Genomic DNA, 15174 nt, shown 5'->3' with positions numbered 1-15174 from the left:
AGGCAACACTTGGTGAAGCCTTAGAAGCTAGGCAGGATGGAATGTGTAATGGTTAAAGTACTAGACTAGGGTTTGAGAGATCCAGGTTCAAATGTGCTCTGCCATGAAGCTTACTGTCTGACCTCAGAACAGAGGAGAGAGACCAATGTATGTTGCCTTTAGCTTTTGGGATGGAGGTTAGGATAAATATGTAGTAAACACAAAAGAATAAGATTTCGAGTGATGGGGAGGGACTCTAGTGCTCTACCATTTTCATCTCACCCCCTTTAGACTAGCAGAAACATCATTACACAAGATCAGGTGTGCAAATCACTTCAAGGTGCATAACTTATATTGTTGGTGAGTGCAGTTTTTCCCAAAGAAGAATTTATTTTAAGTGCGGATTACAAAGAGTCCAATCTGTGGGGAATAAATGCCACCCTTGCTTATGTTTCCACACAGCCCTCTGCCTTCTTCCCTCCTGCTTTTAAGCCATTGCTCATCCATGCTCTCCTCATTTAATGCAAACCTAAGATGTGCTCCCTAGACTGTGAAGCTATCCCTATCTAGAGCTAAAATACACCAAGCATGTGCAACATGACCCAAATATAGCCCAGCAATGGCAGCCTCTTTGCCTGTCTGAGCCTGCAAAAAGGTGAAGCAGTCGAGCCATTGTATAGCACAGTTCATGGGCTCCACACTGATACAGGCCCACAGCATAGTCCACTTTGCAACAGCATTTCAACCAGCCAACCAGATCCTTGAACTAAACTGTCATTTCTGCAGAAAAGCTTTCTGCACTGTCTCTAATATACAACAGAAAAGAATTTTAACCAACACATGTATGTGATGCAGGGATTCTTCATTCACAGCACTACTGCAACATTCTGGCAACAAACAAGCATGAGCATCCTTGCAAGAACACTCATGAGGTTTGTGAATGGTTCAGGCACATGCCTACTGTCCATTCATTCCTGTAACAGTGTGTGCAAGTAAGAACCATTTTGTGTTACTCTGCAATGCTAAGTTCCCTTCCCGTGCTGGCACAGGGCAGTGTGAGATCTCCAGCAAGTCTAACCAAGGTTAGCTGTAACCAGGGTCCACCACCAGCTTCAAAAACTAGTTTCAACATATGGTTAAAACATTTTCCATCTTAGATGAATGCTGTACTGTGGTGTTACTCTGACAAAGAAAGAGGAAAAGGGTGTGAGAGCCTGCAACCTATTTCTCATTTCTCAACTACGATGAGGAGATCTGCACTGTTACGTTGGTGCAAGATTAGCCATCCCTTAAAGAGAAAACACCCCAAACTCCTAGCAAAACTTGCTCTGGGTCCATGCAGATCAGGGGTTTCTATTACAACAGAAAATGACCAGAGGCCCTGCTAGAAAATAATCCAATTAAGTAATTGCTACCCTGCGCAGAGAATATAAAAGGGTAAGTGCTTCTATGGTGTCCCTATCCATGGAAAGAATCTCAAGGAAAGGAGCATACCCATTCTGTCAAAGGAGGGTACAATTTTTATTCATAAAAAACTGCTCTCAATGGGATCTGCTTGTCCTACAGAGCCTTCACAAAAAGCCTGCAAAGGGTACTGTGCTTCTTGCAGTAGAGAATGTTTCGTTTTGCTCTAATTCATTCTATTACTGAATTAAACTTTGATGTATTGGTCCTGACAAGTGCTTCATGCTGATTGTATTGTGTATGATAGTATAATCACTCCCCATGCATTTCACACTAGCTGGCTGATTAATGCAATAGATTACCTGCAGCATTGATGGCAAGGGGGAATTACTGCCCTTCCACAAGTGATATTCTGCATGTGGTGGAGGGTGAACATAACAAAGGGACACAGTTCAGAGACAGACTTTCTCTCATTCAAAAGGCAGCTTTAAATTTTAAGGCTGGTATCAGTGTCAGGTGAGAAAAGGATGCTCTAATGTAGGACATAGAAAATGTGCACGTTATTGAAAACAATTCCTGGGCTTTAGGGTTCGCTTTGGCAATAGATCTGCTGTACCTATATGGCAGATTGAATACTAATTCTCCTCCCCTTGCCCATGTCCTCCAAACAAATTAAATGAGTACCACACATTTATTGGTTTTAGGTCTCCAAGATACAAATCCTGCAGGACCACGCTAACCACAAGATTCTCCAAAACAAGGGCTGGGATTACCCAGGATCTCTCTGGATAAAGATGACACGATTACATTTCATTACAGTGCCATTCTACCTCATATGAACTTGGACAATAAAAGACTGCAACAATAAGGCCTTTAAAATTACTGGGTTTTTAAACCTTGATTGTAGCAATGGAAACGGATACTGCTCGAGTGCTTTGACCAACAATCATGAGCAGGCTAAAGTTGGTTTTATATATAAAGCTATGGTGGTGGAGAGCCTTCAAGTCATAGCTGACTTATGGCGACTCCTGGCGGGGGTTTTATGGCAAGAAACTAACAGAAGTGGTTTACCGTGGTCTGCCTCTGCAAAGCTGGTCTTCGGTGGAGGTCTCCCACCAAGTTACTAACCAAGGCTGACCCTGCTTAGCTTCTGAGATCTAACGAGAACAGGCTCACCTGGGCTATCTAGGTCAAGGTATATATAGCTATAATGTATTTTAATTGTTATATCTGGGTTGGCAAACAGGAAATGGATCTTTGACTTATCTAGCCAGCAGGGGATAGTTTTTGTGCACTGATTGGAATTACTTCAGCTATTAAACAATTGTACACAGACAGGAAATGCTTATGGCAAACAGTTCAGGCAAGTCAAGAACAGCCATCTGAAGATCTGCAAATATTTATCGGGGGGGGGGGGAGATGTCATGTGCTAAGAAATGAGCATATATTAGACAGGGCTTTGAAGTACAGCAATGTTGTCACTTCATATATATAAAAAAATGGATGATTCTTTGCCATCACTACTTCTTTTTTTCTGCTACCAAGTTCAGGCCTCTCTACACAGATTACCAAAAAACACATCAAGCCTGATGTGACAAATAGGAGCTTCTAAACACACACCCAAGCACATTCACAGGTGGAAAATACACAAGGAAAAAACTGTTGGTTGGTGCTTGATGTATAAGAAAACTTTCAGCCTTCCCAGGTGACTTTCACTTCCAGGGACTCAGTTCAGCACAATCTAAGTTTAATCCCACTGGCTCAGGATATATATATGCCCTTTACGTCGCAGCTATACTAGCACCTGTAGACAACTAGCACTGCAGTGCTCTGTATTATAGTGCAAAGCAGAACCATAATAGAAGGTTTTTCAAAACATTTAGGGCAGAGAGGAGGAGAGTCTTCAGGTTTTTTTTAAAAAAAATGATAAAAAGTTCTCCAGCAAAGGCTTGATGACCTATCTGTTTCCAAAGTGTGGCCAAGTGCAGGCAGCTCCTGGGTCCAGATCTATACTATTCACAGCCCTGAGAAACAGCTTTACTGTAAGTCCACTTCCAAATCTGACCCCCTTATGGAGTCTATTTGTTGGCACTAAGTGCCCCCCTATATCAAATGTCCTTTTCTGGTATACTTAGAGTACACTGTGTGCTTCTAAGAGATACAAGACTGGTAAGCCACCTTCGTGCAACACGTTCCTGAACTTTTACCTTTCACTGCTATTAATCCCAAGCATTGGTTTAAGGCGTGCTGATGACTGAAGTTCTTTTGGATTCAGTTTAAGTGAATGTTTTTGCAAATTTCAAGAACTGCAAGATCTGGAAGTGAGGAAAAAAATATCAACCTCTTAACTGAGTAACCAGACTCAGACTAAGGAGGCTTTTTAAAAAGTACATCACAAACAAATTATCCAACTTGAACAGCCGGCATAACCCACATAATTATTCTCTTTCAAATGCAAAAAAGAAAACCTAAAATAGACATTCAACTTCTGCCGGACTTCGGTCAATCTGAAGATGAGAAGTGTAACCTGGCTTGTTATAGATTCGTGTGAAAAGCGCAGTTATTTTGAATAATCTTGCCAACTTGCAAAGATTAAATGGGTGGTCACATTGGAACAGCAATTGAAAACAATTTAGTTACGTGGAGAAATATAGATTTGAGAACTCTTTAAAATCTATTGTACAGTACAATTTGATGCTCGTAATGGTGGTTTTATTATCGTTAACTCAAGATTCCATAACAGATCAGGATATTTAGTACTGCTAACAGCCACAGGATATATGCCAGTTTTGAATACAAGTTCAGCTAGCACAAGCAAGCTTAAGAAACATAACCTTGTAATATAGCAATTCTACCATCTGGTAAGGAATCAGCTGAAGCCCTGCTACTGAAAAAAGCATGCAGGAGCACCTAAAAATAACTTAAGTGTGTGATGTATTCCTAACACACAATAAACCTCACTACACCTCTGTAAAAACTTAGCATGAAAAAACTCAGTAGGAACTGTGTGCCTCAGTGCTGCCTCCCCAAGGTAGACATGCATAATATTTAACTGCTCCAGGATTTTCACTAATAGTGCCATCCTCCCTCTTGCCCAATTTTTGATTTTTAGAGATGAACACTGATTGTAGGAACTCCAATATGCAGCCACCACCACCGTCTATATTCTACAACAGGGAATCAACACAGAATCACTGCTTGGCACATACAGAAGTGGTCTGAGACTACTACGGCACTGAACTCCTGACCAAAATAGGAGCAACTAAATTAATTCACAACTTCTGAAGGCCAAATCTGAACTAAAACAGAGGCGTCAATAATTCCAAACCCCAAGATGTTTATGCAGACTAACTTATACCTGACTTGGTCTTGGAATAATGAGAACATGGTGGTGAAAGTCCCCGCTGATACTAACACATGCAGGAACCTTCTCATCTATGACTGAAAGCCATATGATGCCGGATGCACAATTTATAAAATAAAAGTGGATTTGCTTTTACAATGTCCAACAGGGGAAAACTGAAGTGTTTGTTTTGAAATACAGGACTTTTGTGTGATGGTTTCTCACTTCTAATATAGGAGGAAGGCTTGGAAGAGATAATGAAAATCGTAGACTAGATGAAACATATCTCATCCTGTAATCTACGTGTTGACAACTTGTTGGGCTCCATCACTCTACCCAGCATCGATACTGGTCTCACAGATTCTTCTGCTTGACTGCTCTCATCAGATAAAGCATCAGAGATTTAATTTAACAGTTTCAGCTTTATTAAGCTGTCACAAGAGCAGCCCCACTTTGATAACAGTAGCTATGCCAATTATGGCTTGGTTTAGGGTTGACAAGTATAATGATTTATTCGTGGCACATGAGAAGCAATAAAAGGTTGTTTTGCATTACAGCTTTTTTTAAAAAAAAAAGTGGGCACTTTTTCCATTTAATTTGTCACTTAGCTTTTGCTAAGAGGACATTTAAATTGCAGTTAAGAGGCAAATGGGTCTTTTCGTTTGAATTGTAATCCCATATTTAAAATGGGCAGTAATGGTGCAGCTTTCAAGTGGAGAATGCTATTGTCTCACTGTGGGTCCCGATAGTGACTTCTGACATTTGCATTCTGGCCCTGTGTTATCCATGTGGCTAAAGGGTTTCCAATTTCATATCGCAGTCAGAAGCCCACAGAGCACACCAATTAAATGCACAATGTTCTTATCTAGGATAGAACACAAGATCCAGAGTATGAGTTGAGACATGTTGATCCTGCCACACAATGGGACAATGAAATCTTAAAGTGCTCTTAGCCTGAGACACCACACCACCATATGAAAGACTTGAAAGCTTTCTTCAGAGAAAAATTTAAGCAATGAGGTGGTTCTTTGTTCTCATCATTGAACACCAGGTGTATACAGTTAAAATGGACCTAGCATGGAAGACAGAACTCTAAAGGACCACAATCACCTACCACCTGATTTGAACCTGTCATTTACAGAATTCAACCTGGCAGCAACTGGGACCTAATAGCCCCGCCCCCCTTTCATCCAGCCAGGACTCTGTAATACACACCAAGTCATTATTAAATATAGTCTGGCCTGAAGAATGCTGGCAAGTGTTGCAAGGATTCCCTTACTGATTGCTTGTCTGTGCCGAAGGTAAAGTGAAATAACCAAAGCAACTTGTAATTAACACCTCTGGCTCTAGTGTTATATTCATTTCATAACGATCAACCAACACACATGCCACTCTTCCTTAAAAATGAACTTGTATGCACTGCTGACCAAAACACTAGGCATGAATTACAACTGTGGCAGTTATTTCAGTCCAAGTTTCCATCAAGGTAGATTAAGACACACATACCACGAAAGCTCTTCCAAAAAAAGGAGGTAAGGGACAGTTCCCAACACATTCTTTTGAGTTTAGCATTGTGCAAAGTTCAGCTATATACACCAACTGAAATCAAAAAGAAGTCTTCATGCCGATGGCCCAGTCGCATTTACTGCTTATGTACACACATGCATCCCATAAAGCATCTGGTCAAGGCAGGCCAAGAGACCAGTGCCACAGCCCATCAGTTAACATGGGAGTCTTCCTGCCTTTTCAGTACCAAAACCCAAGCACACTGGACACAACAAGTCACGTTACCTTGAAACTCACTTTCATGTACCCACTTCTGACTAAAAATGTGAGCTCTATTACACCACCTGTCAAGTTTAAAACAGAAAGCTGCATGATTTTCCACACCAAATGAAAAGTGATCACTGAAGCAATATGTCCTTTCATAGACATTTTGGAATAGAGATAGGCAGACCTAAGCATAAAGTAAACATTTACTATTAATAGCTGCAAACCTAGCTCTTGTTAACACAATGGATTACTTATTACCTCGGAAGTGTTTATATTTCAACTCCTACTATTAAACATGTCATGTGGTTATTTCTGGCTGCATGTCCTTGGCTTTAGCTTTAAAAAAAAACCCTCTGCTTTTGCCCAAGGAAACCAGCTGCCAGGCTGCCACATTTCCCAGGGACTGGTAACTGTTCCAGGCTCCTTTTTAACAAGAGCAAAAGCCTCACAACACATGCAATGTTTCCGTCATGTCACCCATGTGTGGTGTTCTTCGCATTTACCTAGCTCGTCCCAAAGCTGCCTGTACTTGTCCGTCATCGCTGTTCCTTGTTGCCTCCACAGTGACAGGCATGGGTCAGCCATGAACTGTTCTGTTATCAACGTCAGCATCCGAGCACCGTTGGAATCTCTCATCTTTAACATCTCTCGCACCTAGGAAATAGAATAAAAAACAATGGAAACAAAACACAGGCTGCCAAAAAAAAAAAATCAAGACGCTACAATTTTTTTAAAAACCTGGAAGGAAATCACACACAAACAAAACAAAGAAGATGCCCACAGAAGTATGGGGTTATTTGTGGAACTCTGGATGCTGTCAATTTGTACTAATTGGAGAGGAAACTGTTACAAGATGACTCAACAATGCCATAAAGAAAGTATGCAAAAATGTCAGAAGCAATTCTGACTGGCAGAGAAGCACTTTTTCTTGTTCAGGGTGGAGATATTCCATGTGGAAAGACTGGGAAAACATATTCATCTGTCAAACTTTCAAATTATGACTTTAGATCCAATTCGATATTGATCCTATTGTCTGGAAGCCAAACTATATGTGATAGTGAGGGGAAATGAGCAGGAATTGCTCTCCCTCTTTCTCCGTTTATGCAATGTTTTTCTGCTCACGTAAGGAGAGAGGGTGATTCCAGATTACTCTCTTTCCTCACTGCAGCTCACCATGCCACATACCACCCTGTTATGGAAGACACCCCCCACCCCCAGTCTCAGTAGTGACATTTCAGAGGGCGCAGGAAGCTGCTGGGGGAAGAGAGAAGGGACACCAATTAAAAAGGTTGTGTCCTTCAAGATGCTACATAGACAAGTCAAATGGGATGGCTCCCAAGAGGGCTATAATTTATTTATTAAATATAAACCATTCAAAGAACACTCGTGTTGAAGTATTATATACACACAATGAAATGAAATAGGATCATTGGAGATGAGTGAGTTTATCAACTGCTAGTATCTGATGTATGACAAGGAATCTGTCAGCCATGACCATGACAGGTTCCCAGTTTGGCTGCGAGGCAGACAGCAACCTAGACCTACTACAAGCACCCTGGCCAGCCCCATTTAATTGCTTTAACTCCTTGCAACATATTGGCTCCAGTTTCAGGTTCACACACTGCTCTCTATTTCTGCTTTCAACATTTTCTAACTTAGACTGAGTCAACTTAAGACAATTTTCCAGCAGATGGGAGTCTATTTTTCTTCTACCAAATTTCCAGATGTTGTTCTTTTGACAATCTGTCAAAATTTCACCCCAAGACTGCCACCATCTACAATCTACTGTTGTGCAGGCAAGATATCTGCAATGCAATCAGCTGGACAGAAGACTCCCTGTCGCAGAGTTCTTCTGCCAATTTACTGTGAAAAAGTTGGGGGGAGGGAGAGAAGCTAAGAGGAAGCAGTGGCTGGATTGTACCACTGCTTTCACTGACAGCAAGCCAGAACAAGCAAGGAGAAAACTCTGATTGCAAGTACTGGTTGTTTCACTAGCCATTTAGGTTTGATACTACATGTTTCCTGAAAGGTCCTCTCTTGAATGTACTAATTCTTCACTGCCAACTCAAGACATATGCAAGCCATGTGAAAAGGCTTTAAAGTTGCAAGCTTTGAAAATATTTATGGGGGTACGCTACATGCTTTTGTTTCAGTCATTAGAGACATCACATAGCCAGAGGTTTCTTTGCAACAAAGAGCAAGATTTCTGAATGCCCCTTTATTCTCCCATTTAGCAGCTGGCAGCTTTACAGATCCTGACACTACAAACATGGCTAACCTTGAAATACAGCTGGATCCCACGTCACATCAACTCTAATTCCTCCACAGGAAACCATTCGCTAGTAATACCAGATGTGTTCCCATAAGTAAACAGGCCCATCACTGAAGCTGCAGCTATCCAATCTGAGACCAACTTGGGAAAAAATATATCACATGCTCCCACCTACCTTTGCAAAAAGCAAGTTGAGCTGCTTCCCTGATCCATGGTATCCACCCTGGGAGAGGAAGAGTTTAACCTGCTCCTGGACCTGCTCTTCATCCAGATGCCAACAATTCTCATCATCTATGCTAGCACCTGCTGTTGGATCAGGGGCACCTACAAGCACAGCAGAAAAAAAGGTTATTGTATAGTATTCTTTTTAGGAATGGCTTACTACCTGTAGAAGAATTAAATCAGACTTATAGGCAGTTCTTGTAAACAACCTTTGTTATGGCTGCTGGCTTATGAGCAACAGCCTTGGTGCACAGTGCCAACATGTAGAACTCTGCCAATGTTACCCAAATAAGCAATCTCCTACTTGGCTGGGGAAATTAGCTTAAAGGAGACAAGTGACAAGGGGTAAATGGGATTCTCCACCTATGTTTACGGGGATTATTCCCTTAAGAGAGCTCTCAGAATAAACCAGGCAGATGTTCAACCAGAAAGGTTTTTTATTAAAAGAGAAATAAAAGATCAAACACATAGTCACACACAGCACATATATGAGGCTAACTAAGAAATCAGAGAGGGAAGAGGAGAAAACAATTTAGAGGAAGACTTTAGTTACTACTCTCAAGGACAGAGGTCCAGGCGTCGCAGCAAAATGACCACAGAGAAAAGAAGCTCAAACGGATTTGGGGGCATGTGTTCAGATCTTAAACATGCACACATTCACTAGTGGCTAGAGAGGTGCAGATATAGGGCAAAATGCTCCCTGGATCAAGCTGACGTCTTTGCCTCCAAAACAATAACTTGATGGGTTTTCCAGAGGTGGATATTGAGTTGGGAGAGGCTTCTTGAGGTGGACTATAGGTGTAAATGGTGCTGGATGACTCTGAGTACTGGATGGGAAAAGCTACCAGGTTTGCTGAATAGCGTTAGGTGGTGCTTAATCAAGGTGAATAGGTGAGGGAAGTGAGGCAGGGCATGAATGAGATTAGCCAGGAGATTCCTGGAACCCTCACTGTCCTAAGTTATTTATTTAATTAACTAACTTTATATTCCACTCTCCCTTCAAGCAAGCTCAGAGCAGATCACCACAATATAAATACAATGGATAAAACAGTAGCATAAACAATAAAATCAGCAATAATACAATCAATTAAAAACAGCCACACATACATCGCACAACCTGTCATATATCAGCAAAATCATGGAGGGGGGCCATTAGTCAGTCACCTGCTCTGACTCTCTCTTTAAAATATTTTCCCAGGCTCTTGCCCTGCTGACATCCATTGTGCCTTGCACTTATGCTATATGATTTTATATCTATAAACTGCCCTTCAGTGGGAGGAGGGGTCTGACTGCTAACATCAAAGGATGAGAGGTTCCTTTACTTTGTTTATACTCTGCCTCTCTTCCCCAAGAGGGACCAAAAGTAGCATACATGGTTCTCTCCCCCTTTTTATCCTCACAACCCTGTGAGGTCAATAAAGAGTGTATGACTGGCCCAGGGTCATCCAGCATGCTTCCATGGCAAAGTGGGGGTCTGAACCTGTCTCTCTCAGATCCTAGTCCAACAGCCTGGCTACTACATCATATTGGCATGCAAAAAAATAAGATTGCTCGCACAACAGTCTCAGCACATAGCACCTAAGTCAGTATAAATGTCACCTGCGGCGTGTACTTAAATGGATCACTGCTCATGGGTTGGAGTACACTTTTCACACCAAAGGTCCTGGGGATCATTATCTAGCATCTCTACTTAAAAGGAGTTTGGAGAGCAGGGCTGGAAAAGTCATTTGCCTTAAGAAAGCACCTTAAAGTACTTGAGAGCATTTGTACAATTGGGGCATCAACCAGCTCCTTAGAACAGGATTCCCCAACCGTGTGGTGCTTCCAGGCACTTTTGGAATTCAAAGTAATGGGCATCACCACATAACGGGTGCTGTGAGGGCAGGACCAATAGTAGCGACAGGTACAAAGGCCAATCGCAAAACACAGGGAGGTTCTAAGCCAAGTGTCACTTTACAGAGGCAGCAGCTTCTGAATGGATGCTCCTTGCAGTTGCAAAAGTGACGCCTTCTGAGCTCTTCCTGAAACACCTCCTCCTCCAGGGAGCTGCATGACAGCTGTGATTGGTGTGGGGGAAGAGGCACCATTTGTTTTCAGTTTTCAAAGAACGGGGATGCTTCCTGCGCTGACAGATATTTCCAAGGCCAGCGACACCAGAAAGAGTGTATGACTGGCCCAGGGTCATCCAGCATGCTTCCATGGCAAAGTCTTGATTCTCGAAAGCTTATGCTAAAATAAAATTGGTTAGTCTTAAAGGTGCTACTGGACTCTTTTTGATTTTGCTACCACAGACTAACACGGCTAACTTCTCTGCATCTATGACCAGAAAGTCATTATCTATAACCAAGTTGGGAGTGCCTAGATGAAATGCGCATGACTAGGACAGGCTTGGTGGCTTTGCTAGCCAGTCAGCTGGCAGGAACTGAATCCCTGTTTTTGTCTGTTCTATTCATTTTTAAATTTTTTTTTACATCTATATCCCACCATATAAATGAAGGGTTCTTTGACTTTTAATTCAATTCGGCTTTTATTCCCAAGACCAAAGCTGCAAGCACATATCAAAGAGACACAATGGTGGTCACCAGAGGCTAAGCAATCACTGCACAGGCACATCCTTTCCATCCTAATTTGGCTTAGAATCACCACTTCCTGTTCCCCCATTAAGGACATCATTGGACAAACATCCTCACCTAGACTGAATCTTGCAGAACAGCCCTGGAGTTGGCAGAGCGGTTCTTTCTGTGCCTAGGAAAATCCTCTGTCACAAGGACTTGCCTGGCCAAAATGCACCACAGCATTACAGGACTGAGGTAAGCATGGTGTGCAGGGACCGGACAAAACTGCATTCTCCTTCTATGGGTGCACGTGAAAGGGGAAGTGGGTAGGGCTTTGGGGACAAGCTTTTGAATGAAAAGCAGATCTGCTCTGCCAACTCCTTCCATGAGCTTTTCTGAGAAACTCAATCTTGTAAATATGGATCTGATGTGGAAGGCACTCTTAACTTTTTTACTAAAAGAGAGACTGGATTCAAAACACAAGCCCTTGGTCACACTAAAACACTGAAGTATATTTATCAAACAGGCAAGCGGCATTGAACTTCCTCCAAATGATCCTCTGCTTTGGAACTTGCCTGAGTGCTTCAAATGTCAATTGCAACATACAAGGACCAAACCCTGCTAGAGTTCCTGACCTTCCTTAGGCATGACACAAGAGTAGGACTACCTTTAAGGAGTTGGTTGGCACTGCTTCAGAAATGAAGAACACTTTCTACTTATGACTCTATACAAGACATATTCTCCTTTTATTCCCTTGGGAATCAGAGCACATCTAATGGGCAAACATCTGAAAAGTTAGAAAGAAATCTTCAAGCTTTTAAAATTTCATCTCCCACAAAGACAGTCTTATGTTGCTTTAATGCAAGCCATCAGTACATATGGGAAGTCTGTCACTGCTCAGTTGTTCAAAAGATTAAGGGAAGTCATAAGAACAAGATGACAGCATCAGAGGTAAACAGTACCTTGCAAGTAGTTTAAAATGATTAACTGCTCCAGTTCAGATGAAAATAAATGCCAATGGAGCAAGTACATAACAACAATCCTAACACTGGCCCAGTTGATGGTACATGCTCAGAACTGGATTAGCCATACATGGGCTGGCACAATGATAAAAGACATAATGCTATTGAATTTGTTTCCTATCCTGCTTCCACGGAGCTTAGAGTAGCATCAAGGTTCTCAACAGATCCAGACCCGTTTAGTTGCAGAACAGGAACAAAATTATCCTCTGCTCTGTTGCATCATAGTAATCCTGACAAGTTTTGGAATGGGCTGCATGACAGCATACAACATCACCTGGTTTTTAACAAGATTTGTCACTTATTGATTAGTAGAATATAGCTTTAAATCTCCTCTGTGTTAAATTTCAGCAGAACTAAAGAGAAACCAGAAAACAAATCTACTTTTAGTATTTTAACCAAGGTACAGCAAGAGCCTGGTAACATGGAGTCTGCTACTGAATGTGCAATGCTGAAGACTCTGTCATAAGCCTTACTGATAAACTCTGTATCCAAAGCAGTTCACATACATGCCCTATAAGGGAGGCTATATCTCCAGCAAGAAGCCCCAAGGGAACGGGCTTGATCCCTAAGCAGCAAGTCGCCCACTGCATCCAGGCACACACCTCTATGTCTGCAAGCAGGCAGACATACATGTCACACAGAAATTGTCTCAACAATGCCAATGTCGGGGGAGAGGCTAAAAGAACAGTGGCTTGGCTAGCAGCAAGCTTGTGCACAGTGAACTTCTCTAAAATCTCATTGTCTTCATGGACTTATATTCAGTCATGTTGATACAAGGGGTGGTGGGGTATGACTCACTGGACTCTTCCAGGAATACAAGTGCTACATGATTGCCAGTCTTAGGCCACCCCATCAATCAAGTTTTTATTTGCAACGTAATGGTCGTGGTATCAGAACATGCTGGCATGGCACCCCTGGAATTGCACCTCAGCAGAAATTACTGCAGCAAGACACAGCAGTAGAAGAACATTATCAGAACTATATATGCCTCATGAAACTATGAAGAAAATATCTCTCATTTTTCTAGACTACTTAAAAGAGATGCAGCTTAAGTACATTCTGATTCTTTGAGAACTGGCCTGTTTGGGGCCAAAATTGGCAATCAGCAGGTATGGGGGCAAATTGCCACGATCACCAATAGTAGCTGATCACCTCGGAACCTTAAGCCTTGCTTTAAGCATTAATAGCCACTTAAATTTGCCCATGATAGTGTTCACAGTACAGCCTTAGCCCAAGGTAAGAATTTAAATAGCTCCTGAATACACCCTTCATTTGCAACCGCCCCAAGAACTCTGGCTCTGCAGATGTGCTTTGTAGAATCCAGTTTATTATCTCACCCCTCCCCACTGCCACCGCCAATTACCTGGTCCTGCTACGGCTTCCCTGAGGTGTTGCAGAAGCTCACCTTCACTCTACTGCCTACTCAGGGCACAAACCAACACCTGCGAAAAAAAAGGTCTGTAGGCATTTTCCTACAAAGTATAATTACATGCAAGAAAGTCAGGCTTGTCAACAAATACAATATCCACACATACGTAATCAAAGCACGTTCCTGAAAAAAGAGGAACCTAGAGAAGAAACACTCACCGTGAACTTGATTGATCTCCGAGTTTTGAGAAAGGATTTCATCTGCTAATTTCTGAGCAGTTGGCAAAACTTCTGTGTGGTGCACTGTGATCAAATACTGTACAAACTTCTGTAGCTGGTCTCTGTTCATCTGAAATAGAGTCTCTGAAATGGGAAGATGCAGTTTGACCTGATCTGGCTTGCGGATCCGATATAAAGAAAGAGCCACGACGTGGGCACAGTAAAATATGTCTTTGTTTCCACAGCTACAGGTCACTGAGGTAATCTTGCAACGATCAAAGCTGATAGCTACATTGCAAACAGTTTCTGGCTCCGACTGCATTGCAGGCTCGGTCACTGTGCCACTCAGGTGGAAACCTGTGCAGTAAACACAAATTTTAAAAAGGAAAATTTAGTGAAGAATCTAGCAAGCCCTTTTTTAAAAAAAAATAAATAAAAGTAGCAGCTCTTAGAACTGTTCTGTTTTCTTGGAAACAGAGACCGCTCAGACAGCAACTGTGGTCTTCAGCAGAGGCCACTAGAATCACCCCAAGCAGAAGACATAGCTTCATACACACAAAGTTGTCATTGTGGTAGACGATGACTACAAAAAAAAAAAGGAAGCAAACACCAGTACACTAAGTCTCCATTGCTTTACAAGGCTTTCAGCAAAACATTTTCCAACTCCACAGGCACAAAGCTCCAAACACCAACTGGAACCTTCCACTGGTGAAATATGGCAAGAGTCCACTGATTTAATATGAGTCCAGGTTTGCATTCACACTGAAGTCCACCATATAATACTGCCATATAGGTTACTCAGAAACATGGGCCTTACTTCTTTGTTCACCAGTACAGTTTCCCAGACAGCATTTAGTGAGCCACAGCTATAGTTTCCTGATGAATTCTGCATAGACCCTAGAAAGCCAGTTTGGTGTAACAGTTAAGACTAAGAGCATGGGATTCTAATCTGGAGAACTGGGTTTGATTCCCCACTCCTCCACTTGAAGCCAGCTGGGTGACCTTAGGCAAGTCACA

General features: G+C 42.1%; 1 protein-coding gene across 1 annotated transcript in view; it reads right to left on the bottom strand.

Moving 5' to 3' along the window:
* The window catches only part of ZSWIM6 (zinc finger SWIM-type containing 6), a 102592-nt gene that overhangs the window by 40757 nt on the left and 46661 nt on the right, over nucleotides 1–15174 (bottom strand). Inside the window, exons 2-4 of the mRNA XM_054987246.1 lie at nucleotides 14158–14514; nucleotides 8947–9095; nucleotides 7003–7153 (exon numbers count right to left, since the gene is read on the bottom strand). Coding sequence (XP_054843221.1) covers nucleotides 7003–7153; nucleotides 8947–9095; nucleotides 14158–14514 — 657 coding nt within the window. The remainder of the gene's footprint in view (nucleotides 1–7002; nucleotides 7154–8946; nucleotides 9096–14157; nucleotides 14515–15174) is intronic.

This window comes from Eublepharis macularius, chromosome 8, assembly GCF_028583425.1.
Source record: "Eublepharis macularius isolate TG4126 chromosome 8, MPM_Emac_v1.0, whole genome shotgun sequence".
NCBI lineage: Eukaryota > Metazoa > Chordata > Lepidosauria > Squamata > Eublepharidae > Eublepharis > Eublepharis macularius.
The sequence above is the reverse complement of the archived record's forward strand: the minus strand, read 5'-3'. Positions and strand labels throughout refer to the sequence as shown.